The 25,179-nt window shown below is 38.9% G+C and overlaps 1 protein-coding gene and 1 long non-coding RNA gene across 8 annotated transcripts in view; one reads left to right on the top strand and one right to left on the bottom strand.

Moving 5' to 3' along the window:
• The window catches only part of LOC135263710 (uncharacterized), a 70,882-nt gene that overhangs the window by 37,854 nt on the left and 7,849 nt on the right, over nucleotides 1–25,179 (top strand). For all 7 annotated transcript variants that reach the window (XM_064352031.1, XM_064352030.1, XM_064352035.1 and 4 more), the window contains 2 exons: nucleotides 15,598–15,680; nucleotides 24,599–24,834. In XM_064352031.1, the coding sequence (XP_064208101.1) occupies nucleotides 15,598–15,680; nucleotides 24,599–24,834 (319 nt within the window). The remainder of the gene's footprint in view (nucleotides 1–15,597; nucleotides 15,681–24,598; nucleotides 24,835–25,179) is intronic.
• On the bottom strand, nucleotides 427–2,072 carry LOC135263711 (uncharacterized). The gene is made up of 3 exons (XR_010332525.1): nucleotides 1,556–2,072; nucleotides 1,384–1,476; nucleotides 427–1,291 (listed from the first exon to the last, which is right to left on the bottom strand). It is a non-coding gene; the product is annotated as an uncharacterized LOC135263711 (long non-coding RNA).

The raw sequence follows: 25,179 nt of genomic DNA, 5'->3' as shown, positions 1-25,179 counted from the left end.
CGACCATCTCGTCCACTGCAGTAAACTCCAACTGAGTGGCCACCTGCCGGGGACTTGTAAGCATCCCCACCACCCCCTATCCAGGAGTTTGTGTGTAGATGTGAGTCCAACTATATCTTGTTGGTACCAGAGAGGTAACGTTCCTCATGCCGAGAATCAGTTTCCGTTGTCTGGGCAGATGACGCACGGATCTACCCTGTTCTTTCACCCTGCTCGTCGGACATTGCACCCGACCCCTACCCTGAACCTTGCAGGTGGTGGGCCCACACGGTTTTCCCACGTAGTCTTTTCGGGCTAGGCCCGGCCGAGAGACATGGGCTGCCCGGCCACCAGGCGCTCGCCTGCAGACACCACCCCAGGCCTGGCTCCAGGGATGGGTCCCGGTAACCCTATTCCGGGCAGGGTAAACTTAGCATTGTAATTGTTCACCATAGTAGGGGTCAATTGGATCATGTTCGTTTGGGTCCTCACCCCAGACATGTTGGCTCACCAGCATCATCATTACTGTTAGCATCATGCACATCACCAGAACCTTGTGGGCTGTTAGCAGCTGTAGGTGTTAGTGGTAATTCATTAAGATGCCCCCCGTCCTGGTTTAGTTGATTTAAAGCCTCATTCAGAAAACCAATATAGTCTGCTGCAGGGGTTAGTTCACCATCACCAGCGGTAAGGTTTGCCAAAGCCTCGTTCAACCGATCAAAGTAGTCTCCAGCCATTTCATGCATGACGTTAGTATCCTGGTTAATATTATTAACAAGATGTAGCAGATCTGGGTTTATGAAAGCATGTTGAATGTTTTCAGCAGCTTGTGGGAGTTGCCTTGATTTCTAACATTAATTGCTTGTAAAATTTGTGAGTTAATACTCTCTGTGCTGTGTGCCCAGCGTAACTGATCTGGTTGTTGCCTCTGTGCCATTTCTAATATTTTTCGAAGAATTTCTGAAACACTGCGAGACGTTGTTCAGCCAAACGAAACTCAGACTCCTTCAAAACTGTGAGACGTTGTTCAGACGTAACTCACGACTGAAGATTTTCAGAGCTTACAAATGCACTTGTTCCTTAAAGGATCGCCTTTCTGCGTCCTCTGGCTTCTGGATAATTGCTTCAGCAGCTGGTTGCTCCTGGAGGTGTGATATCCGGGCTTGTTGGTTGCTTTCCTCAGCACTGCAGTCCTCTCGATGTCCAGGGGCTTCCTCAGCTGGTTGCTCCTGGAGGTGTGATATCCGAGCTTGTTGGTTGCTTTCCTCAGCACTGTAGTCCTCTCGGTGTCCAGGGGCTTCCTCAGCTGTTACTGCAGAAAAACCAATATTTAGCTGTTCTAGTTTCAAACCATACTTTTCATCAAAACTTACAAGTATCACAAGTTGTTAATAAACTTACCACACTCTTCAAGCAGTTTAGGCTTTTGTGTTGTGGTCTGTTTCACCACCATTTCTCCCACGACCCTCTCCGCCACGTGGTTCTCAGGACCTGATTCTGTAGAAATAGTTTCATTTTATCTAAAATGCATACAAAACAACAGTCTGGTAACAAACATACTTTAAATAACTCTCACCGCTAAAACATTTCCTTTTTTTGCGGAGCTTTAGATGGGATTTTTTACCCTCTTCAAAAGTTTTTTCTGGTTCTTCTTGACCTGTATAATAAAGAGTATCTGTAAATAACTGTAAATCCTTCAAACAGCATACTAAACAGTTTAAAGAATGGATTCTTACAAATAAGTGTAGGTGTCAATAAGCTTGCGTTCTCCTTGGCAGGGTTGATCCGCCCTTGCTCCGATGTTTGTGGATTTGTTGGTAGACTTGGCCCCAGCTCTTCATTAGTTGTCAAGATCTCTAGAACTGGTAAAAAGTTATCCTGTTTTATAAGCAAACTCAAAAGGCGGTCCCATGAGCAATGTCGTTAATGCATATGCAAATTGCTAACCCACCTTCGTTCAGAACTTGAGTGCTGGGCATATCTGTTAAAAAATAAAAATAAAAACACTTTAGCTTTAACAGACTTTTGCTTTAAGTGTATTTATTTCAGAGCATTAGAAAAAGAAACTCAAATAAATGTATATACTTACAGGATTCATCGTAAAAGGTGATATGCCCAGCACTCAAGTTCTGAACGAAGGTGGGTTAGCAATTTGCATATGCATTAACGACATTGCTCATGGGACCGCCTTTTGAGTTTGCTTATAAAACAGGATAACTTTTTACCAGTTCTAGAGATCTTGACAACTAATGAAGAGCTGGGGCCAAGTCTACCAACAAATCCGCAAACATCGGAGCAAGGGCGGATCAACCCTGCCAAGGAGAACGCAAGCTTATTGACACCTACACTTATTTGTAAGAATCCATTCTTTAAACTGTTTAGTATGCTGTTTGAAGGATTTACAGTTATTTACAGATACTCTTTATTATACAGGTCAAGAAGAACCAGAAAAAACTTTTGAAGAGGGTAAGGACGGAGTGTAGCACAGTGGGTAAGGAACTAGACTTGTAACCGAAAGGTCGCAGGTTCGATTCCCGGGTAGGACACTGCCGTTGTACCCTTGAGCAAGGTACTTAACCGAAATTGCTTCAGTATATATCCAGCTGTATAAATGGATACAATGTAAAATGCTATGTAAAAAAAAAAAAAAAAAAAAAAAAGTTGTGTAAGTCGCTCCTAAATGCCTGTAATGTAATGTAATTAAATTAAAATAATTATTCAACACAAACACATCTATGTGGCTCCTAACGTGCACAATTTTAACATTAAACCCTTTTTAAAGACATAATAATGAAGTTGCATGTATCTCGTGTTTTCTTTCCTACATGGGCTGTTAAAAACTTAGTTCTTTCCTATCATCTGTATTCATTTATAAAACCCTCAACGCACTCTTCCCTATGGAAAAGCAGGAAGGCCTTTGCCATGTGCTTGGATTCACAGAGGCTAGAGCATAAACATACATTTGTACCAACAGGTGTTGTCAATGTAGTCTTTAGCTAAAAGTATTTTTAATACAACATTTTACAAAGATACTTTTTTAAAGGTTTAAAAATGTAATATTATAAAAACCATTTTTCTTTTGACTCTAATGAAGTTGCTTGTAACCAATGTTTTCTTTATTACATGGTTGTTGAAAAAACTTAGGTTAGGTCTGTAGCTGTATTCAGAAAAGAAAAGAAAAAAAAAACATTCCAATGCATTCTTCCCACAGGAAATTTGAATTGATGTTTACTATATGGTCCCTGCTTCACAGGGGGTTCACCCAGGGGCGCCATACGATTCTAAGGACCTGTGACTGACCGGGGCCCTAAAAATTATTACGTGGCCTGTGGCGGTGGGGCCCTGTGTGATATCTTTTCATGGGGCCCAAAAACCCTGGGTTCACCTGCTTTTAACCGCAGGAGCCCTATCACCAACATGTGTGAAATCCACAAGTTTTGCAGGGCCATAACTATTCCTTTTAAATACACAATTTTACTAAGACCAGTGTAATTATCCATTAAGTTTGAAAAACCATTCAAAAATTTTGCTGTCTATAGATACCAAACATGCCTATATTGCGTTGAACGTGTTCACTTAAACCCCCTTTTTAAAGGCTTAAAAATATGAGTAATATGAAAACCTTCTTTCTTTAAAAAATTTTTATTTTAAAGGCTTTTAAGGCTTTATAAGTAATATTCTATTTACTTTTTTACATTATGAAGTTGCTTACAAACAAATGTTTTCTGTCCAACATGGGTGCTGAAAAACTTAGTTTAGGTTTGTATCTGTATTTACTTAAAAAATAAAAATTTTAAAAAAATTGCATTCTCCAGGGGGCCCCAGCTGTTCCAATATATCTCTCGAAATGTCACGGGGGTGCCTGTGTCCTCCCTCAACCCCGCCTTCTGCACGCATCTCCTGACGTAAATGCAATTACCAGATGTATCCTACCCATCTACACTTTGTGTCACTTCAGCTACCCCAAAATCCTCTCTTATAAACCTCTCTTATAACGCTTTAACACTCCAGATTAGTTTCGCAATAACACCGCTTTTTGCACACTTGCTTGCTTTTTCATCCATTTCTCTTCGCAGCTTAACATGACTTTTACCCTGTTTTCCCCACTTTTGCTAATCCATGCTTTTCAACAATATTGCTATTTATTCCGCTTACGTTGTTTCATTCCTTGCTTTTTTCACACACTTATATCGGCACCCTATCGGCTTGTTAAGACTCTGCATACTTGCCTGGGCATATGTTCATCGCTCTAACGTACAAACCACTGCTTTGAAACTTAGTTACTTACATGTTCTCACATATTGCTTGATTTACTGGTAAAGAATAAATAAATGTTTCAAGTTGCACAAGCAATTGCCCCACAAGGAGTTTAGTTACACCTAGCATTCTTAACATTTTAATTATTTTTTATTTTATTATTTATTTTAGTTTTTTTCCCTATTTTTTGTCCTCACGATCTGGCAACCACAACCCCCCTTTCCCCTCCCCTTATCCCTCACCAACCAAACCATATCAGAGGTCAAAAGGTCAAACCGATCAATCAAAACTTGAAAATATGTACATCATAGAAAACCGGACCATATCAGAGGTCAAAAGGTCAAGGGGGCAGGGCATAAATCAATCATTTTGACAGGAGGTACATCATATTTCTCTCTTGCAGGTTCTGTAAAAGGACTTGTCTCATATAGGTCAAAGAGCAAAGGTTTAGGGTAAAACAGACGGGTCCCCTAGAGCAATAAGTTTTACTAATAATCACTTTACCTGTCCCGCGCCACTGAGTGTGTGATAATTTAACCAGCTGGACATTTGGGAGTGTTTTGGTGACTTCAAAACTGGTGGAAAAAATCTGAAATATTAATTTTAGAAACATAAGCGACATTACAAACACATTTAGGCCTACTTGTTGACATTGTTGGCTCAACTGTTTATTCTTCTCATATATAAGTCTCTATAAACCATCTATATCAGTGTTGATAATAGTCTTCAATTATAGAACATTCAGGCCTGCAGGCTGAGTCAACATCGACCCCCACCCTCGCCTTCCCCACCGATACAGGTAGAACATTGCCTACAATGTGCCATGGAGCTAGAAGTGTTATTGCAGCGAGAAACTGGCCTGCTATTTCCGACGATCTGTAATCAGTGCTCCACTTGGCCACAGTGGCTTGTCACGCTCTGCAACACTGCTGCTCTCGCTCCGCCCTCACCACCATCCTACTAAATGCAAATTTTATAACATTGACACTCCTGCTGGTAGTTTTTACATTCTCACAAAGTATGCCTAGGCTGTGTTGTGTCCAATTAGCCAAACTTGAGGCATCGTTAGCATTAGTGGCTGCTTGATTCACCCACTCACCGGCAGTTACTAGTTTGTTTAGCACTCAATTATGGTTGTATTGAAATATAGCTTGGGTTAACGTGTTACGTATTCCTAGACCTAGACGTAACCAACCCTCAACTGATCTCCTTTCCTTCCCTGGACGGGAGGAAGGAAGATGGGCGAACATTTTTTTTATATGGGTGTTACGGCTGGCTCGAAGGGCCGCAACAAACAAGTCCAGATTAACCAAAAAACAAACCAGAAACTGATTTAAAAACAAAACCCCAACATTTATTAATTTACACTAACACGCAAACTACAACAAATGAAAACCATACACAAGTACACAAAACAAAAAGATCTCCACAAAACACAAACCACACACAGCCCCAAAGAAGATCCCTCTTCAGCCTCATATTAGAGGGCTTATATTGGGCCACAGGCAGGTGGGGTGGAGGCAATCAGGCAATTAGGTAATTACCTCCACCTGCACTACGCAGACCAGCAGGGCAGGGGACGTAACAATAGGTCACTAATCTCATCAACTAAACAACAAAATACCTCACACATTTCTATCCTGAGCAAAAGGCCCATATCTAATTTTACCTATTGTATACCATCTAGAGTGTTTGACTAAACCAGTGGCTACAATAGACTTAACTTCTGGACAAAACTCAACCCAATCAGAATTAGTCATATTAACCCTAGTATGGTTATTAATTTCCTTAGATATTATCCCAGAAGGTCCTTCCGTATAACATTTCCTTGGTAAATAACTATAATATATATGATACAATATTGTTTCCCACTTTGGGTTTGCCTCCCTTTGTTTAGTAAATTTGTGTTAGATTAAACGTCCCTAACAAGAGGATAGTTCCCAATCCTCTTAACAATTTCCATTTTCTTGGTTTTCGAACTTCGCAAACTTGAGGTTTCCCTCCTTTTGCGAATAAAGAAAGTCAAGGTACCTCCACACAATTTGTGTGGTACATATAAACATTTCAGTTAGAGATAGTGGGGCCCATGCTTTCCTGCTGAGAAGCAGATACTGTGAATGCTCCATGTTCCCAAAAGGGCATAACGGCATCAGTAAGCACTCACATGGCCAATTGTGCCCGCAGTCGTAAATAGTAAAAGTATTACAAATAAATAAATAACCATGCAAAATTAAAACAAAAGCTGTGTCTACACTTAAATGAAAATAAAAAAGTTGCAGAAAAAGGCCCCTTAAAAGGAATCGAAAAAGATATTTAATAAAATATTCAAAAAGGCATCTAAAATTCCTTCCCTGGTGCCCTGACCAGACAAGATGTCAATTTTATGTTCGTATGGAGGCCAATGTTCAATCAGCGCAGGTTGTGAAGGTGGAACTAACTTGATCTCACTTCTGTGAATCTACAATCTTAACATATTGTATTATGTGTGACTTTAACTGAGGCAATCCTCTATATATTTTAGTTAAAGATAAATAAATCTGTGTTTGGGAATTATGAAAACCCTGGGCCTAACAAGTTCAAGTCCAACACCATTTCTGAAAAAAAAAAAAAAAATTGCACAGAACTACAAATCAAAATTAAAGAAAATTTGAAAAATCCTCGGAGAGCTAACTTTCTTGCATGCTTTTTAACCTCTGAATAATCAATAACCAATCTATAAGAACAATCCGGTTTACATACAGGGAGTAAGAGTGACGAACAGGGAGAAGTAGTTTATTTCACTATGCCACATTCCTCCAAAATATCAATCGTTTTCTTTACAGATTCTTCTGCTTTAGGTTTACTAGGATATTTGGCTTTCGGAGGAGGGGTTGTTATATGTGCAGGCTCCATATAAATCAACTCACAGTCCCAGTTATCCATTGCACAAACAGTGTCAAGGCCAGGGAGCCCCTGACAGGGATAAATCTGAGTAGAGGAAGAATCGCATTCAAGCGGCAAACATGCTTTTTATTCTTCATTCATTGCAATATTTTACTTACATGCAGTCTTGGTCTCAAAATATACCTGTGACATTATTCTTAACTGCAACTGGACTATGCAGTGTTACCAACTTTGTTATCACGTCACCAGATGTGGACATTTATAGTGATTAGAATAAGTAGCATACACAAGATGTTCCACGTTTCTCTTTAATTTCTCCAAAAACAAAGATGCAGTATATGCGTTTATCGTAGGAGAATGCACAACATGCACAGAATGTACCTTATAACAGCGCATTACTGGTTCGCGTGACTTCTGTCTACAGGACGTACAGTAACACTTTGAGGTTTCCCTCACAGGTTTTCTGCAATGCAAGATTGGCAACATTGGGTGCTTAAACCAGTGCATAGTAAGCCTAATTACAATTAGGCTTTTCACAATTGAATTTTGACTTTTATCTACTTAAACACACACGTTCTGGACCAGTTATTCCAGAAGTTTTACTAGCTAATGTCTCCAAATATAATGTTAAAGTGAAACTTTACATCACAGTACAAACATTTCTCATTATGAGCTGCACATACTGTGTAGTAGTACAGATCCAATGTTGTCCTCATCACTAGAATTATGATGTCAGAAAATGTTGTGGAAAATCAACACGGTTTATTGATCTAAGGAAGAGAGACTGGGACACTGCTTCAAGCTTCAAGCCTATTATTATATTTGCAAATAGGAGACACAGTTCAAAAGCTCTCGCAGGAGCTCAGGAAGCGAATCTCAAAAAGTTTCTGTCTGTTTGATTTATACACTTTCTAACACTCCTTTGTTCCTTCACACCAGTAATTTTCCACTCACATGTTGTTAGCCTAGGCTGCATGGGTCACACAGACTCTAGTCTGCTGGCATGAAGTTTGACCTTGCCAATAAAGAGGAGCAGGATGTACTGCCTCCTCCCTAAGGGGAGCGGGCGGGGGCTTACAAGAGAAACATTAAAAAGTGGCTGCAACAGATTATACATTCAAAATACAAGCAGACAATCACATACACTGAGGCACAGTTTAGAACATACACAGTACATAATACATATGCCTTCTTATTCCTAAAAGTTTGTTTTTTCATTTAATCACAATTTTCAAAAAACCCAAAACATTGTGAAATGACAGTACTGTTCCTTATTAGCCATGATACGCTTGCACATGGTCAGAGTCAAATTCACTTGTAAAGAAGTGTCTTTCAGTAATGACACCTTCAACTTATAGTTAAAGAAGGGATAAAAGTAAATCATTAAATCCATTATTTTTTTGGCCATTTTAGCTAGCAAAATTCAGCAACAAACGTTCGGTGACAACAGACCTGGGTCAAATACAAATACGTATTTGTATTTGTATTTGAAAATGTACTTAAATACATATTTGAAGTATTTTCAAATACATTCACACATTAAATACTTTGTGTTTGATTTATTTAAATTATATGAATGGGAAACCAAATACCTTCACAAATAGTATTTTAAAAATACATTCCTTTAAATAAATACTTATCTGGGAAACCAAATACTTTTAGTATTTAGAGCCTTTTAAAAATACATTAAAATACAAATATAATTTTTGAAATTTTTCAAATACGTACCAAAACATTTGATAAAATTAATTATAATTCATTATAAAAATTAAGTATAATTAAAGCCGCAAGCGGCGTTGGGAGGGGTCCAAGCATTGGCACCATCGCACCCCCTATGGAGCGATTTTAAAATGGCTTTGTACTCATGATCATATGCCTTCACCCAACATATCTACTGAATATCACGATGATCGTATAAAATATTGATCCGACGCTGTCGGATGACTTAGTTGCTTCGCCATAGATGTGTCCTGGCTGCTTCCCGTAAAGGCTTAGATGGGATGTCGTAACACTTAGATGGGATGTCGTAACACATATATGGCCCGGCGTGTATGTACAGCTGCAGCGCTTCCATGCTGTAACTAAAAAAGGCGTTACACTAGCGTTGTCACGATTCCAAAATTTTGACTGTCATACCGATACCAGGTTTAGTATTACGATACTCAATACTGAAACAATATTGATTCAATATTCGGTACCTAACAATACTGAAAATACCTTCATAGATCAGAAACCTAATGTCCATTTTCGAATTCACAGTTTATTAAAAACCTGGTTTATGAACAACCTTTAAGTTGAAGCCTGTTCAACATATTAATAAGCATAGGCCTATCGTGTTACAACACTAAACAATAGAAAAATATATTAAATACATTTCAGAAATGTAACTATTGTAAACTAAATAATCTTTAAACATGTCTTTCACTTTTAAATAGATCTAAAAAGAGCATATTCTAATAACAATACAGCATCTTCCTATAATAAAATATTTACAAATTAGAACACCTATTGCTACTGAAGTCAACTGAGTGGAAGCTTGCGCTGTATCAGGGAAGTGAATGCACAACCGCAGGTCACCTCACTTGGCAACCTTAGTTGCTACTGCCGTCTAGCGAAGATTCTGACAAACTACACTCTTCATCCTCTAAATCAGTAATGCGGGAGACACATTTCCCTGGCTTTTACATTTGACGCAAAACTACCGAACGTCGGAAAATTCTAATACGGAACCGTTTTTTTTTTTTAAGTACCGAGAAAGTGCTGAAGTTTCGGTATACGGTGCAACACTACGTCAGGCACATATTCCAATCCATAGCTCAGCTTAGCAGAGAATGCACATTTCAGAACGCCTCAGAGACAGATAGAATAATAACGCATAAATACGCATTTCAAATAATAAAGACGACATTGAGAAAAAACGAAACAAAAGACGAGATATCAAGTCGCGACCTACGCGCAGAGCAGCCTACCGTTTTATTTATTTAGACATTGGCAGATGAGAACATTTTCGGTTACGCTGACCTATAAAACGCTATTCCAAAAGCAAAATCAGACATGTTTTACATCGATAGAAAGCTTATACTCTCACCTACTGAATAAATGAATTGTCAATCAAGCCAAAGCAACAGGTGTGGTATTACGCACAGCTATTTTTGAACGTAGCCTACCCAGTGATCAAAAATGCGCGTATATTTCGCCAACGGATTGTCCAAGACAATATATGACCACTCATTCGCAAAAGGGACATCTCTACGCGTAAAACCGATGGTGAGATTGTATATTTATTAAATGTTTAGTTCCAGATATTGACTGTAGAATGACATGGTATAAGGAAAAAAACAAAATTGTCTCGTTTATTTCGTTATTCAGTGAGCAGCGTTTTCACTGCTGTATTGGCATATTTTAGGGCTAATGTCGGGTTTATCTTGTTGCTACGGAATATTGCATTACATTACATTACAGGCATTTGGCAGACGCTCTTATCCAGAACGACGTACAACAAAATGTATTACCATAACGAGGAACAAGTGTGTTGAAAACCCTAGAGGGCAGTAGCCTACCGTTCTAAGTGCAGGGAACAACCGCATAGTTCAACTTGGACCCTGTAGGTTAAACTGATTAACACTAACACGAACAAGAACAGCAGCAACGCAGTCTATGCAGAAATAGAAGGAATAGTTTGAGGAACGAGTTAAGGAACGAGTTAAGACTAAGTCACGTACGAAACAACTACCTAGTTACAACCCTAAGCTTACAGTCAATGTAGAGATTAAATTGAGAATACGATTTCTCTCAGCATAATGACGGATGTAAAGACTAAACGAACTCACCCGATATTGTCTTCAAATGGGCCGTATTATTTATTTAGACATTGGCAGACTACAGCATAAATTAAACGAACTCACCCGACACTGTCTTCCAATGCTTCCCGACGGTCAGACCGTCCCCTCACTGATAAAAACTAGACCCTACGGCAATAGTTAAGACAAGTTAAGTCACCTACGAAACAACTACGTAGTTACAACCCTAAACTTACAGTCGATTTAGAGATTAAATTGAGAGTACGATTTACAGCATAAATTGCATCTTTTGTTTATATTCAATATTAGTAAATGCCGCGAGAAACTGCAGCTGTAGGTCATTATGTTATGGTAGCAACGGAACGAAGCGGACAATATATGTATTAGGCTACCGTCATTGTTTCATTAGACCAGCGTGTTTTCGCGCGTTTGCACAGAAACTCAGAACCTATAAATAAAATGGTTTAGCTGTTTCTCAGCATAATGAGAAACCAACTCACCCGATACTGTCTTCAAATGGATCCATGCCAAATAAAAGTAATTATTCATGCTCTCAGAAAGCTTTTACTGAAAAACTTTTGGTAGCCTATCCTAGCATGCACTCTGGGTGGCGCTGTCAGACCGTCCTTTCACTGATAAAAACTAGACCCTACGGTGTCGGATTACTCGCGTCGCCATGGATGTCGCTTGCCGTAAAGAAGTTTATTCGATGTCGTAGCACTTAGATTTGGAGCTCCAGCTTTTCCGCACCCCACGTAATGAAAAAGTCCAAATGGCGGGCAAACCATATGGCGGACATAGGTGATTTTTAGTGCCTGAGTAGTGGGGGGCCACAGGAACGCACCTACCAAATTTGGTTGGTCTACAACTTATGGTTGCTGAGCCTCAGACATTTTAGCGGAGAAAACTGCCACGCCCCAACTAAAAAGTCAAAACGGCGGGCAAACAATATGGCGGACACAGGTGGTCCCAATGGCAAAGGTACGTTCACATGCATATGTTGATGAAGTTTTGTGTTGATCGGACTTATGGTGTGGGAGTTATGGCCTTTTATGCGTTACCCTTTGTTATAGCGCCACCATCTGGCCTACATAGGTGATTTTTAGTGCCTGAGTAGTGGGGGGCCATAGGAACCCACCTGCCAAATTTGGTTGCTCCAGGACTGACTTATGGTTGCTGAGCCTCAGACACTTTTAGCGGAGAAAAATAATAATAAGAATAATCCTAACAGATACAATAGGGTTCCACCAGCTTCGCTGCTTGGACCCCTAATAATAATAATAATAATAATCCTAACAGATACAATAGGGTTCCACCAGCTTCGCTGCTTGGACCCCTAATAATATTGAAATTATTATTATCGTTGTCTAACCAGGATTTATTTATCTCAGAATTCTATACAGTCAGTAGCCTATGCAGAATAATATACTGTCAGAAATATTTAGCTGAAAGATTTGCGATTATAACATGTAAAATGTTTAGATTACAAAAATAATGACCCTGCTTCACACCTGTTGTTAGTTTGCCAATGAAGCCAGCTGACTTTATATACCCCAATCAGACATGCAGTCAATGGAGAGGATGGTGGTTGCAGAGATGGCGACAAGACAAGGAACAAGAATGCCAAATTTACGATCTACAATAGTCGAGTATTATGTGCTGTCACAGGACATTATTGGAAATTTCAAAGCTTGTTGCAAATATTGAAATGATCAGATATTATGTTCGATGAAGGCACTTTCCAATCTACATACACATTTAAGAGTACTTAAACTTTACTTCATGTATCTAAGGATGTTTTAAGGAATTCGGTAATTGGTGTAGATATAGTTTTATTAAGGCAGTGTTTACTCAACCTTCAGACAGCATTGGCAAAGGAAACACTATTCAGATGTCTAGCGCTCTGATTAGTCGATGGCCATGTGCCAAACCCTAATCCTAACTCTAACCGAAACTCTAAGCACCTGGACATTATTTTGCCAGAGTAGCCCCACACTCCCAGAATTAGCATCAATTAACTTGCAATGGTGATGGCACTTAAGGCTGTTTTATACTTCTGCGTAATACACGTAAAAATGGGTCTGCGTAGGGGTTGTGCAGAATGTGTGGCATGTGCGACGGTTGCAGACCACGGCCGCGTTGAGGCCGCGTACCTCCTCAAGAATTTAAAAGCGCGTAGTTAGCAACCAGTGCCCGCATACGCCGTAAAGAAGATGATTGGTTGACTGCTGACATGAGGTCACTGGCATACGGCTCTGGCTAACAGGTTATAACAGTTGATTCACAAAACCGATAGGCAAAGTTATATATGCGGATAAAAGCGCTTTTGTCAGGGGAATGTCTTCGTTGCTACAAGTTACATCTAGCTGAGCATTTTTGTGGTCATTGGTGCAATATCTAGTATGTTTGGAAATATGAATGGAGGTATTTTCTTTCGAACTATGATGGTCAGTAACAAAATCTAATTACGTGGCCTGCGCAACCTGTGCAACATGCCGCACAAGTATAAATGATCTGCCCGTTCGCGAGTGCCGCACACAACGCAAACTATGCAGACTACGCAGAAGTATACCACAGCCTTTAGTCGTTACTTTTAGGTAATTTCTTCCCCAGGATCTGTTATTCATTTTAAACATTTTATACAAATAAATAATACACTCTTGTGATAATGGCTTATAAATTATATACTACTAATAACAGGAATGTTAAACCTTTACTTCAGAAATATTTTTCTGAAAATATATAGTTTGTTTGATCTATAGCATTTTAGCCTACCTATGGTTTGTTGAGGGCTGGGCACTGGCGTGGTCTTTGGCGGTTCCCGTCCCCCAAAAAACTTTGTGCTTCTTAGGAGTCTAAATCCCTGTATGGCAAGTTTTTTGGATGCTCAGAACCATTTATTTGAGGCTGCTGTTCTGCTGCTCTTCTGTAATCGACTTGTATGGCAAGTATACACAACATTGTTTACACTGATTGTAAAACATACATTTTTCAAAGAAATTTGAAGCAGTGAAACGGCAAAGGAAAATGCACGTTCTCCCATGGTAACTTTAAGCATGGTTAAGTGAGTATGCAAAATCTGTTACTGGCACAGCCCTAACTTACCACATTTTTCATTGTTCCCAGGATGTTGGGGGCACCGTTAGTCTCAAGCCACGGATAAGGCTAGCTAGCTATGTAGCTAAGTTTGCAATAACACGTAATAGACTGACTAACGTTAGTGGGGGTCTAGCCAGGCAGGTCACCAAATTCTCCCTAGCCAGCTAACGTTAACCAACATGAGTCAATGTTAGTCTAGGTAACGTTAGCTATGGATACCTCTGGTCCTGTGGTTCTCGCGCTCACTATGTTTGGTAAAATATCCCTCACTGGATTCATTGTTGCTGTTCTTTGAACATTAACTAGCTAACGTTGGTTATTCCCATAATTTATCTCAGAATAAAAAATGAAGACGTTTGCTACTAGCTTGCTAGACTTGTTGGCTAAGCTAGTCTAGCTAGTTACTATTTTAGCAAGCGACCTTGGTTCTTGGCTGGCATAATGTTGGTAGGTCTAAGGGTTTTAACTTTATTGAGCAAATAATATACATACACTTAAGTAACTTAATTCAACAATGAATATAACATTAGCTATTTCTCTGAACAGGCTAGATAATGTAATTACCACATATCATTCTTCATCTTGTCTTCTACAAAATTGCGGCAGTGACTTTGCGAAGGATGGTGGGGAAAAAAGAACCATAGTCCACTCCCATTTGAATGTGAATTGTCAACAGTGCTCGCAGCCATGGCGCAGTTCGTCTGACCGTTTCTGTTTTAGAAGGGTTTTTAAAGTACTTATTAATTTAGATAAAATTCACAAATATGAATATTTTGGATATCTATATTTCACAAGTTTAAATTGGGTAAATTGATTCATGTTTTTGGGTTACAACATTGTTGAGTTTTAGTGCTGGGAAAGCGATAAAGCAACAGGCTGAAATCAGTTGAAATAAAGGCATTGCTGACGCGATTCCTACACAATTTAGCTGTCCATGGATGACTACTGTTCACTGGGAGGCTACTGACAGCTAGCTAGCAAGCAAATTATGATAAACTAACATTGTTAATTTGTTGTCAATCTTATGTGCATGACTCAATGTGATGGTGACTAAAGATTACCCGTGATGGGGCTTGTGCTTACTTCTCTTCAGCCATGGCGCTCTTTCTAGCTAAGGAGCAGGTGTAGCCTACACTACAGGTTGAGTTATGTTAGCAGAACGAGGGGGATAAATGGAAATTAGCAAAAGGTAAATTCCGTATAGATATTGGCAAGAAGTTTTTCATGTAGAGGGTAGTCAATGTGTGGAACAGTCTGCCAGGTCACATAGTAGAGGCAGAAATTTCTCAAGACTAGGCTTGATATGGTGTTAGGTACTGTCTAGTCTGTAGGTAATCAGAGCACTAGGTACAATTTAGTCAGGAAACTGGTGAGCACTGTTGGGCTGAATTGCCTGTTCTTGTCTTTATGTTACCAGATTTGTGGTACCATTTACGTATTTGTGACTTTTGCTACAAAAATACCTCCATATGTAGTACACCACTCAGGAGCTGCACAATAATACACACACACACACCCACATGTACATGTGCAGCATTCACACACATACAAACACATCTGAGTTTCTTCCTTTTTGCAGCACTGTTTGAAGATGTTTGGGTTACCCCCAAATCCAGCTCCCCCAAAGTTCCCAGCCTGCCGTGCATTTCCTCAGCAGAAAAGGTAAAAAAACACACAGACACATACACACACACACACAGACCTGTCTCTGAAAAACACACCTTTGTACTGATACATACAAACCTGATTTTTGAAAAACACATTTTAAACAAACAATTAATACATGTTAATTAATACACATCAAAAAGTATTCACCCTCCTTGAACTTTTTCACATTTTGTCCCGTTTTATTACAGTACCTTCAATTCCTTCCCTTCAACACAATATATTCAACACATTTATAAGAACATAAGTGATTATGAGAACAGGCCATTCAGCCTTCTGAATTTTTATTCAACATTTTTTAATATAATGGTGAAATATTTTTATTCAACATTTCTTTTTTCAAAAATGAAAGACTTACATTTCTCATTTACAAAACTATTCACTCCCTTCCCCAAGTAAATGCTTTGTTGATGACTGTTGTTGCAGCAGTTAGGCCTACAGCTCTGAGTCTTCTCGGATGAAGATTTTGTATGTTTTTGGCTGTTCCCCCATGCAAATCTGCTCCAACTCTGCCAAGTAAGATGGATAATGTTGGTGGACAGTCATTTTCAGGTTATACCACATATTTTCAGTGGGATTTAAATCTTGGCTTTGGCTGGGCCAGTACAGAATACTGTCCGTCTTGTTTTAAGCCTTCCCTTAGAAGTTTTTGCCATGTGTTTTGGCTTATTGTCCTGTTGGAAGACGAATTTCTGCCCTAAATATTGTGTTGCCTGTTGTGGACTAAAATATGTTCTGAAGGATTTGCATGTATTTAGCTCCGTTCATTGTACCTTCAAAGGCAAAAAGCTTTCCAGTCCATATGACTGCTTCTAGTTCGTCATATCATGATGCTGCCATTACCATGCTGGATGGAGCTTGGGTATTAGGACAGGTGGCATGGAGCCAGTTTTAGTAGTTCGTGCTAGTGTGTCTACTGATTATGATGTACAGTCCGTAAGTGTTTGGACAGTGACACGTTTTTTGTTGTCCTAGCTCTGTACTCCAGCACATTGGATTTGAAATGAGACAGTGGATATGAGGTTGAAGTGCTGACTGTTTGCTTTAATTTTAAGATATTTACATCCATATTTCAGCCATATCGGCTGAACCATGTTGGAATTGCAGCCCTTGGGGGACCAAAAGTAATTGGAAAATTGCTGCTCAGCTGTTTCTTGGCCAACTGTGTGTTGTTGCTTCATTTTATTTGAATACAAATTTTAAGACAAATTCCATTTGGAGATAAAAACACAGAAAATTCAAAGAATTCCACTGTGGTTCTCAAACAAAAAGCAATAAAATGGAGTGGATAAGTTAATATGTAAATATATAAATATATAAATAAATAAATGTAATCATAATTTGATTATAAATTATTCTGTCCATCACCTTCAACACAGTATTGATATCAGCCTATAATTATTGTGTTCAACTGAGCTTTTTTTCTTCTTATATCGGGCATAACCCGGATCAGATGGCACTACTCCTAGATCAATAGATAGATATATAATATGGGTGACAGAGGGAGCTATCAAGGCAGTTGCATCTTTCAAAAAATGAATGGGAATACTGTCAAGACTAGGGTTGCAAAATTCCGGGAATATTCAAGGATGGAAACTTTCCATGGGAATTAACAGGAATTTATGGGAATTAACAGGAAATAACAGGAATAAAATGGTAATATAGCCCTATTTGCTCAGGCTGCATTTACCATGTCATATGCAGAGAGAAACAAACTTTTTACCATATCATAAGCAGACATAATTGCAAAAATTCTCTATGACCAAAAAAAAAGACTTTTCTCTTAACACCTAAAATAAAAACCGTAAAAACAGTCTTCCGGGTGTTGTTTTAGAATTCTATTTACATAGATAGTTGAAGCGTGAGTTTTTAGAAAAAGTCAAGGAATGACAGACGTGAAATAAACATTAACAAAATACATCCCATTTTACTGCGCAAGGGGTCAGCTGACCCCGCGTTTCTAGTGATGAGCAGTATACTGTGGGTAGTGCCAAGTGACGTCGGCAGCACACTACGTGACCAGAAGACCAAAGAAAGTTTTGAAGAGAAGCTAACTTCTTGTCCAAAATTACCAACATTTATACAACGTCTCCATGCCACTTCACAGCGATAAAAATGTCCTACTTATCAGACGGCGTTAATTTCGTCAACGAAAAATATTCATTACGACCCCTTTTTCCCTGACGAAAACAAAACACAGACCTGCCAACCTGCACGCAATTTGTGTACCAACCACGCAATTCTTGGTCAAAATACGCAGGTAACGAAATGCCAGCTGAAACTACGCAAAAAAATATATATATTATTGTAATTGAATTACGGAAAACAATCAATTAATACAAAACAATACCGTACATTTATTCGGTATTTAAACTACATCCCTCGGATTGAACAAGATGCTACAACCTTGTACTTGTGGTTCTGTAACCCCTCCCCGACCCACTCAACATCCACTGATACGCAGCGGTACTTTATTATCCACCGAGGCGTAACGCAGCGTTGCTGAGGTAAAATGGGAAGTGGGGAGTACTAATCAAGCACAAAAATGTGACCGTAATGTAACATATAAAACATTAAAACATGTTCGGTAACTTTACGAGATGATGCATTTCAAGGGGTATATCCTAATGAGATAAATTTGTGTATATAGTTAGCCGTAGTAGTAGCTCGCATACGATTTAGCCTCGTTATGAGACGTGTGAATAACTGATGGAGTAATTTAGCTGCAGTAACTCAAACGCTACGGAAACTCCCTGTTCAAACTTTGAATCGCGCACGCTCCGTTGGAGCAAAGTGACCATTGCAAAGGTGTTTGACTACAGACTGCTAACGTTGCAAATAATTCCTATTATTGCAGCCAGTCACCCGACCAGCCTTGCAGTTAGAAAATAATCATGACGTCAGATGACAAGGATACTAACAAAGAGAGCCTTCCATAATATGGCATAAGAGAGAGAGCAGCAGACCTACTAAAAAGAAGCGAGTCCATCCCCCCAGAAGTTCCTCGCAAAATATCAGAAGCAATGGCCATGCCTCCGCCCCTCAAAACTTCGCACCATTCATTTTGCACATTGTCCAATTATGATTTTGACATTAGCCACCAAGGAGCTTCGGGTAATAATTTAGCTAAACCTCTAGTTACAAAGGCCTACATTCCTAGATAATTTTTCAATTGAATACTGTTTTTTTCATTAGGCCTATATGATGTGTGCCTATATAAGCTGATTCAATTATTTAATTATTAAATAAAAATGGAAATCGTGAACAGAAACTTTGTTTTATTCATAATTGACTTTTTTACATCGCAACATAAGTTTTTTGTTTTTTTTTTTACATTACAACGTAAGTTTCTGTAAATACTTGAAAATGAAAACATATGTTAAAATATACAAAATAAATTGTTTCCATTTTTATTTAATAATTGAATGCAATTCACTTATGGTTATCTGTTTGTATAAGCACACATATCACATAATGAAATATCAATCATGAAAAAAAATTGTTTTAAGCAGGTGTACTCAAACTTTTTACTTGCAAGTATATCATAATATAGCCCAGTGCAGTGCAAGTGATATTTTAGAATTAGGTCAAATTATACAATTTTGCCTGATCACTTCAACAGTCAAAACTTGAATTATGAAGAAAGGCTTGCGTGTGCGTGTGTGCGTGCAAAGCGAAGTGGTATGTGCGAAAGCATGTGAACTAACTATTGTGGTACTCAAAATATTTTCCTAAGGTTGGCAGGTCTGAAAACATAACGAAATAACAATTCAGAATAGGCCTTAGGGTTTAAAGTGAACAACTCATTTATAAAATAAATGTTTTACAATAAAGAATAAATGGAAATTGATTAATTAAATCTCCTCAATTAGCATGCTCAATCAAGCTACATCACATGGTAACAGCTAGCTAGCAGAAGGTGTTAACAAGGTGTAAACTGTGTACTTTGCATTAGGCTACTATCTGCCAGTTAACTGAAATATCATAAAAAATATAAAATATATTCACTCCAGTAATATAATCAAACCTTACCTGAAAGCATGTAGTCCTTTGGCTCAGACAGTGTGGTAGTGTTAGCAGTAATGTGGGCTGCACACGTGATGGGAGAATGCACTGTGCATGCAGAGGGTTGTAATTTTACTGAATTCCTATTTAAAGGTGCAGTGTTTAATGTAGAATTTAGTGGCATCTAGCGGTGAGGTTGCAGATTGCAACCAACTGAATACCCCCCTTCCTCACCTCGCCTCACCCCTCCCTTTCCAACGACATAGGAGAAGCTACGGTGGCCTGTAATTTCCAAAAATGATGTCATCGTCTATGACAGCATCGAGTAGCCAAGTGTCAAGTCATGAGGTTCCTTGATAGATTTATAAATTGTATTTAGTTATTTAGTCTGTAAAACTATAGGTCATAGCTTACCAGTAAGGCAGCGATTATGATTGTTAATTGTTCCGCATTGTGGTAGCATTTCATTGCTAACATTAGGTAACGTTAGCTGCTTTGCATGGTAAATCATAGAAAAACTATTACACTTCTAATTCTTACATTACAGTGTGAAATATCCTCATTATAAAATACCACTAACCTATTTAAAGACACTCAATTTCAAAAATAACGTATATAACCGAAATATTTTGAGCAGTAATACTTACATATCAATGATGAAATCTTATCTGTTTTTAATAGAGACAGAGTAAATCAATGATATATTTCTATCCGCTTCGGTCTTACACCAGAAAACGATGTCAGCTAGGTCTATCAGCAAACATATGCCTTAGCTATGCCCAGAAGTCCTCAATAGTAATAGTATTTTTCAAGAAATTACGAAAAATCGTGAACAATGTTTCATTAGGTGCAGCGTATTTTACTGCTACCACAGAGTGAATTCGTAAGTGAATGCGATGATAACAAACCTTTGACTACGCTGACCAATGAAACGCTATTCCAAAAGCAAAATTAGACATGTTATACATCGTTAGAAAGCTTATACTCTCACCTACTGAATAAATGGATTGTCAATCAAGCCAGACTGTACTAAAAAGGGCGACAATGCCATAAACAACACGTGTGGTATTACGCACAGCTATTTTGGAAGGTACCCAGGCAAATGCGCTCCCTCTAGAGTTAGTCCATTCTGGGCTACTGTAGAAACATGGCGGTGCAACATGGCAGCCTCCGTGGAAGAGGACCCACTCCCTATGTAGATATAAAGGGCTCATTCTAAGGTAACAAAAACACAACGATTATTATTTTCATAGGATTATACACTAATTAAAACATACGTATGAATATTATATTCCATTTCTGCCAAGTCTGTTCCGCTAGATGCCACTAAATGCTACACACTGCACCTTTAAAGGGATGCTGGCAAATTATCAGCACATGTGATGGGAGAGTGCGCTGCTGAATGCAGTGCATGGTTACAATTCAATTAAATGGGAATCCAAAACATGCCATAAGACCTAGTATTGCTTTTTTATGCATATTCCCCTCAAATAAGTTCACTATTAAAAGGTAAGATTTTTATATTGAAATTGTGCAAAATTCCCGAGCTTAACTTCCCTTCCAAAATTTCCGGAAATTTACCGGAATTATTCAGACCTTTTGCAACCCTATATGGAACCCTAAAAAGTTTTTGTGTAACATGAGAGGTCATATTATTTGTTGATGTAGATTTCGTATTACATTTGATGACAATGTAACGTTACTAAATTACATAGATATTTGCACAGCTAACGCTAGCTACCGGACCATGTAAATGGTAAATGGTAAATGGACTGCATTTATATAGCGCTTTTATCCAAAGCGCTTTACAATTGATGCCTCTCATTCGCCAGAGCAGTTAGGGGTTAGGTGTCTTGCTCAAGGACACTTCGACACGCCCAGGGCGGGGTTTGAACTGGCAACCCTCCGACTGCCAGACAATCGGTCTTACCTCCTGAGCTATGTCGCCCCACCATGTCAAGAAAGGCAACATTAGTTTAGACAACATTGCACTGTAGCCATCTCTCATATCAGGTAACGTTGCGTTAGCTAGCTAGCTAATGTAATGAACATAATCTAATGTCAGCTAACAATTAGAAAAAACGCTAGCTAACGCTACCGACCGGTACCGACCTCGCAAACCTCTCAAATGCATGCTACCTTGTTGCAACGTTGCAGTGTAGCTAACTAAAGGCCAGTTCAGATCAATGATTCACAATGAGATTGGATGCAACTTGCTAAATTCCAAGACGTCTGATTGTAAACGTTCTAAAACTGCACTTGGCAATTTGACAAGGTGGGTCTTTTGAGACCCCAGGCAACGGCTTCAGACGCTCTGCAACTAACCAGTTCACACCGCTGCAATTTTCTCTGCAACATTCTAAAACCGCTTTGTCTCATTGCGAATCATTGATCTGAACTGGCCTTAACTTTACCGTTACATTGCCATCAAGTTCATCAATATATTATAATGATCGGAATAAAGCCGTCTTTACACAGAGCATTAACCCCGGGGTATAGGTGGAGCAGAGCCAGGTCTGATTTCTGTGTAAAGATGTCAAGCCAGAGAAAACTAAATAAAAAAATATGGCAGTATGGATTAGCGTTGTTATTATTTTATTACGCTTCCTCATATGTTCCTTCAGCCTTGATGCCATTTTTTGATGAAATCTCCTTTGTTTTATTCCTCTTGTTCTGACTGCTAATTTAACACCCAGCTCAGCTTTATTCTTCAACAGTTTAGCTAGCAAAACCAGAAACACCAGGGGTAATATTTTGCAAAGCAGTTGTTTCAAAAATATCACAGAACAATCATTCACGAGAAAGACAATGTTTATTGTGCACGAGATACATAATTGCATGTGCCACAGCGAATCCCACGGATTCTTCTCTGCCGTGTAAAGATGTTCATACCGGGCAAAAGGTGGATAAAGAAGGTCTGTGGAAATTGATCATCACTAATTCTACCCCAGGTCTGCTACAGCATTTTAACCCGACTCGGCTGTGTAAAGACGGCTTAAGTTAGCCTAATGTTAGACAATGAATGAGTATGTACATAACGTTACTTTTATAACAACCATTTTTCACTCAGTAAATAGTAAGTGTTATAGTTACAGTCTCAGAAGACATCATTCCCTTTTTCGCTTTCATGTATACTGGTGACCTCGAATTGTTATGGAGGCCTGGCCCAGGTGCCAACTGACTGACGTTACACAGGCGACACTGGTTGGATCCGGTTGGATCTCTGGGAAGTGAGGTCCAAAAACACACCTGCAATTGCCACTTCTCGCCATTGGTACCGCCAAAGAGAACAAAACGGAGATCTTCGAGATTGTAACTTTAAACAGCTGTAACTCATGAACACCATGTTTGATCCCAACAACATTTTGTATATAAGTAAAGTCTGAGGAAGCACGCAAGTTTCAACACGTTTGCCAATAGATGGCACTACAAAAACCAAATAAGTTTAACTCTTCAACTGTTTGACAAATCAGGCAGCAATGTTGTAAAGGATATCTTTGTCAAAGCCCCCACCAGTGAACAACTTTGCCTCAAGAAACAACATTGGCAACCATTTAGTTTTTCTGCCATTTAGAATTTTTAACAAAACTAACTTTTGCAAACTAGGCTGGAAAGAATCGGTGGAGTCTGAAATTGAATAATTATCAAAAGAATGTTGAACTTTAAAAACAATATGGCTGTCATATGCAAATAAATAGTTGAGGACATAGCCATTTTTACTAAAAAAAACTGCAACTTGTGTATGCATCATTAAACCTGGAACACATGTACAATGGTTGACTCAGAGGCAGCATGATAATTTTGGTGGTGCTTAGCCAATAGGTGGCAGTAAGAAAATAAATAAAAATTTAACTCAATTGTTTGAGCAGTCAAGGTGAATCTTTGCCTGCTATGTCTTTGTGTCAGTCTGCCATTGAATGTACAATAATAAAGTCATATCTGGAAAAAAATATGGTCGCCATCAGCCAATCAGATGTCGGTGGGCATGTGATAGGCTTAGCAATGGCTGATCATCATGAAACTTGTTTGTATGTTGGTCTCAAACTTGGGAATACTTTGTCAAAATTTGGGACAGACACTGAAAAGTTGTTTTTACCATAAATCCAATATGTGTCCCAACAGCTTATAATTTGTAATTTCCGCATGCTGCTTGGACCCCATTATTTGCAGCTGCTGGAACCCTACTGTTTTGTTCTGATTATTATTGTTATTATTATTTTCTCCCAGGCTTAATGAAAAGTGGTAGGACTGTTATGCTTGAGGTCCCCTATGATTGATATTAAAATGACACCCATTGCCCAATCTGTGGCGCTATAGTGATCAATATAATATTCTATATATAAATGGTCATAAGTTTTGAAGGTAGTGTCACTGGATTCCTTTTGCTGAACAAAAAGGTCTCTTGGACCATTAGATTGTGTATGGCTAGATATTTAGCTATTTACAATTTTCTGAAATGCGCTTTGCCTCAGCTCACAAATCTTTAGGCTGCTATTACTTTTTCAGTGGTTATAGCAAAACGTGGGGGAATGATAAGCTAATTAATTTTCAGTGGGTGTGGCCTCTCACAAAATGCTAATAAGTCCAAAACCATTTTGCATAAAGTTACAAAAACTTTGTCATAAAAATCACTGTTGTCGGAAACAGGCCCACATGTAAAGTTCGTGTCAGCCTCTATTTATTATTATTATTATTATTATTATTATTATTATTATTATTAGTAGTAGTAGTAGTAGTAGTATTGTTATTAGGGATCTAAGCAGAGAAGATGTCTAACTAAGTCCTATGTAAATATTTTTTCGTGTTTGCCTATATGTATGCTTATATGTATGTATGTGAATATGTATGTTAAATTGAATAGAATACTGCATTAAGTATATATTTGGTAGTTGTACCTGTCATATCCTCAGGTGTCAGAGTTGGACGATGCTCTGAGAAACAGGGGCGGGCGAGTCTCTTCCCTGAGTGAGGGGGAGAACTGCAAGGGGAGCGACATCACTTGGACCCCCACCCAGGGGGCCTCACCCAGGAGGGGAAGCCACATCCACCAGTGCAAAAAGGCCCTGCGGTCTCGCTCCAACCTGAAGAAGAAATGTGTGAATGGCTTCATCATGTTCTGCCGTATCAACCGCAAGATGTACTTAAGGTAAAAGGCATACACACACAAGTGTGTATGCACAGTTGTTCACATATACAATTCTACATGCAGTGAGATGTATTCAGTTCACTGGGACATTTTGTGAGCTTAGAAATACAGCAAGGATACAGTTGGGATTAGTGGGCTTCAGTGTCTGCAGATTCAGTCCCAGTCCTGGTGGACCACAGTTTCTGCAGGTTTAGCTCCAGTCCTGGTGGGCCACAGTGTTTTCAGGTTTTTGGTGTGTTTTAGCACTGAAGTGCTTGCTTTAAGTCATTCAGTTCAATTCAATTTTATTTGCATAGCGCTTTTACAGAGAACAGTCACAAAGACATTTTACAGAGTAGCAAGGCA

This window comes from Anguilla rostrata, chromosome 9, assembly GCF_018555375.3.
Source record: "Anguilla rostrata isolate EN2019 chromosome 9, ASM1855537v3, whole genome shotgun sequence".
In the NCBI taxonomy this organism is placed as follows: domain Eukaryota; kingdom Metazoa; phylum Chordata; class Actinopteri; order Anguilliformes; family Anguillidae; genus Anguilla; species Anguilla rostrata.
Note: the sequence above shows the minus strand (reverse complement) of the source record. Positions and strands in the feature narration are given on the sequence as shown.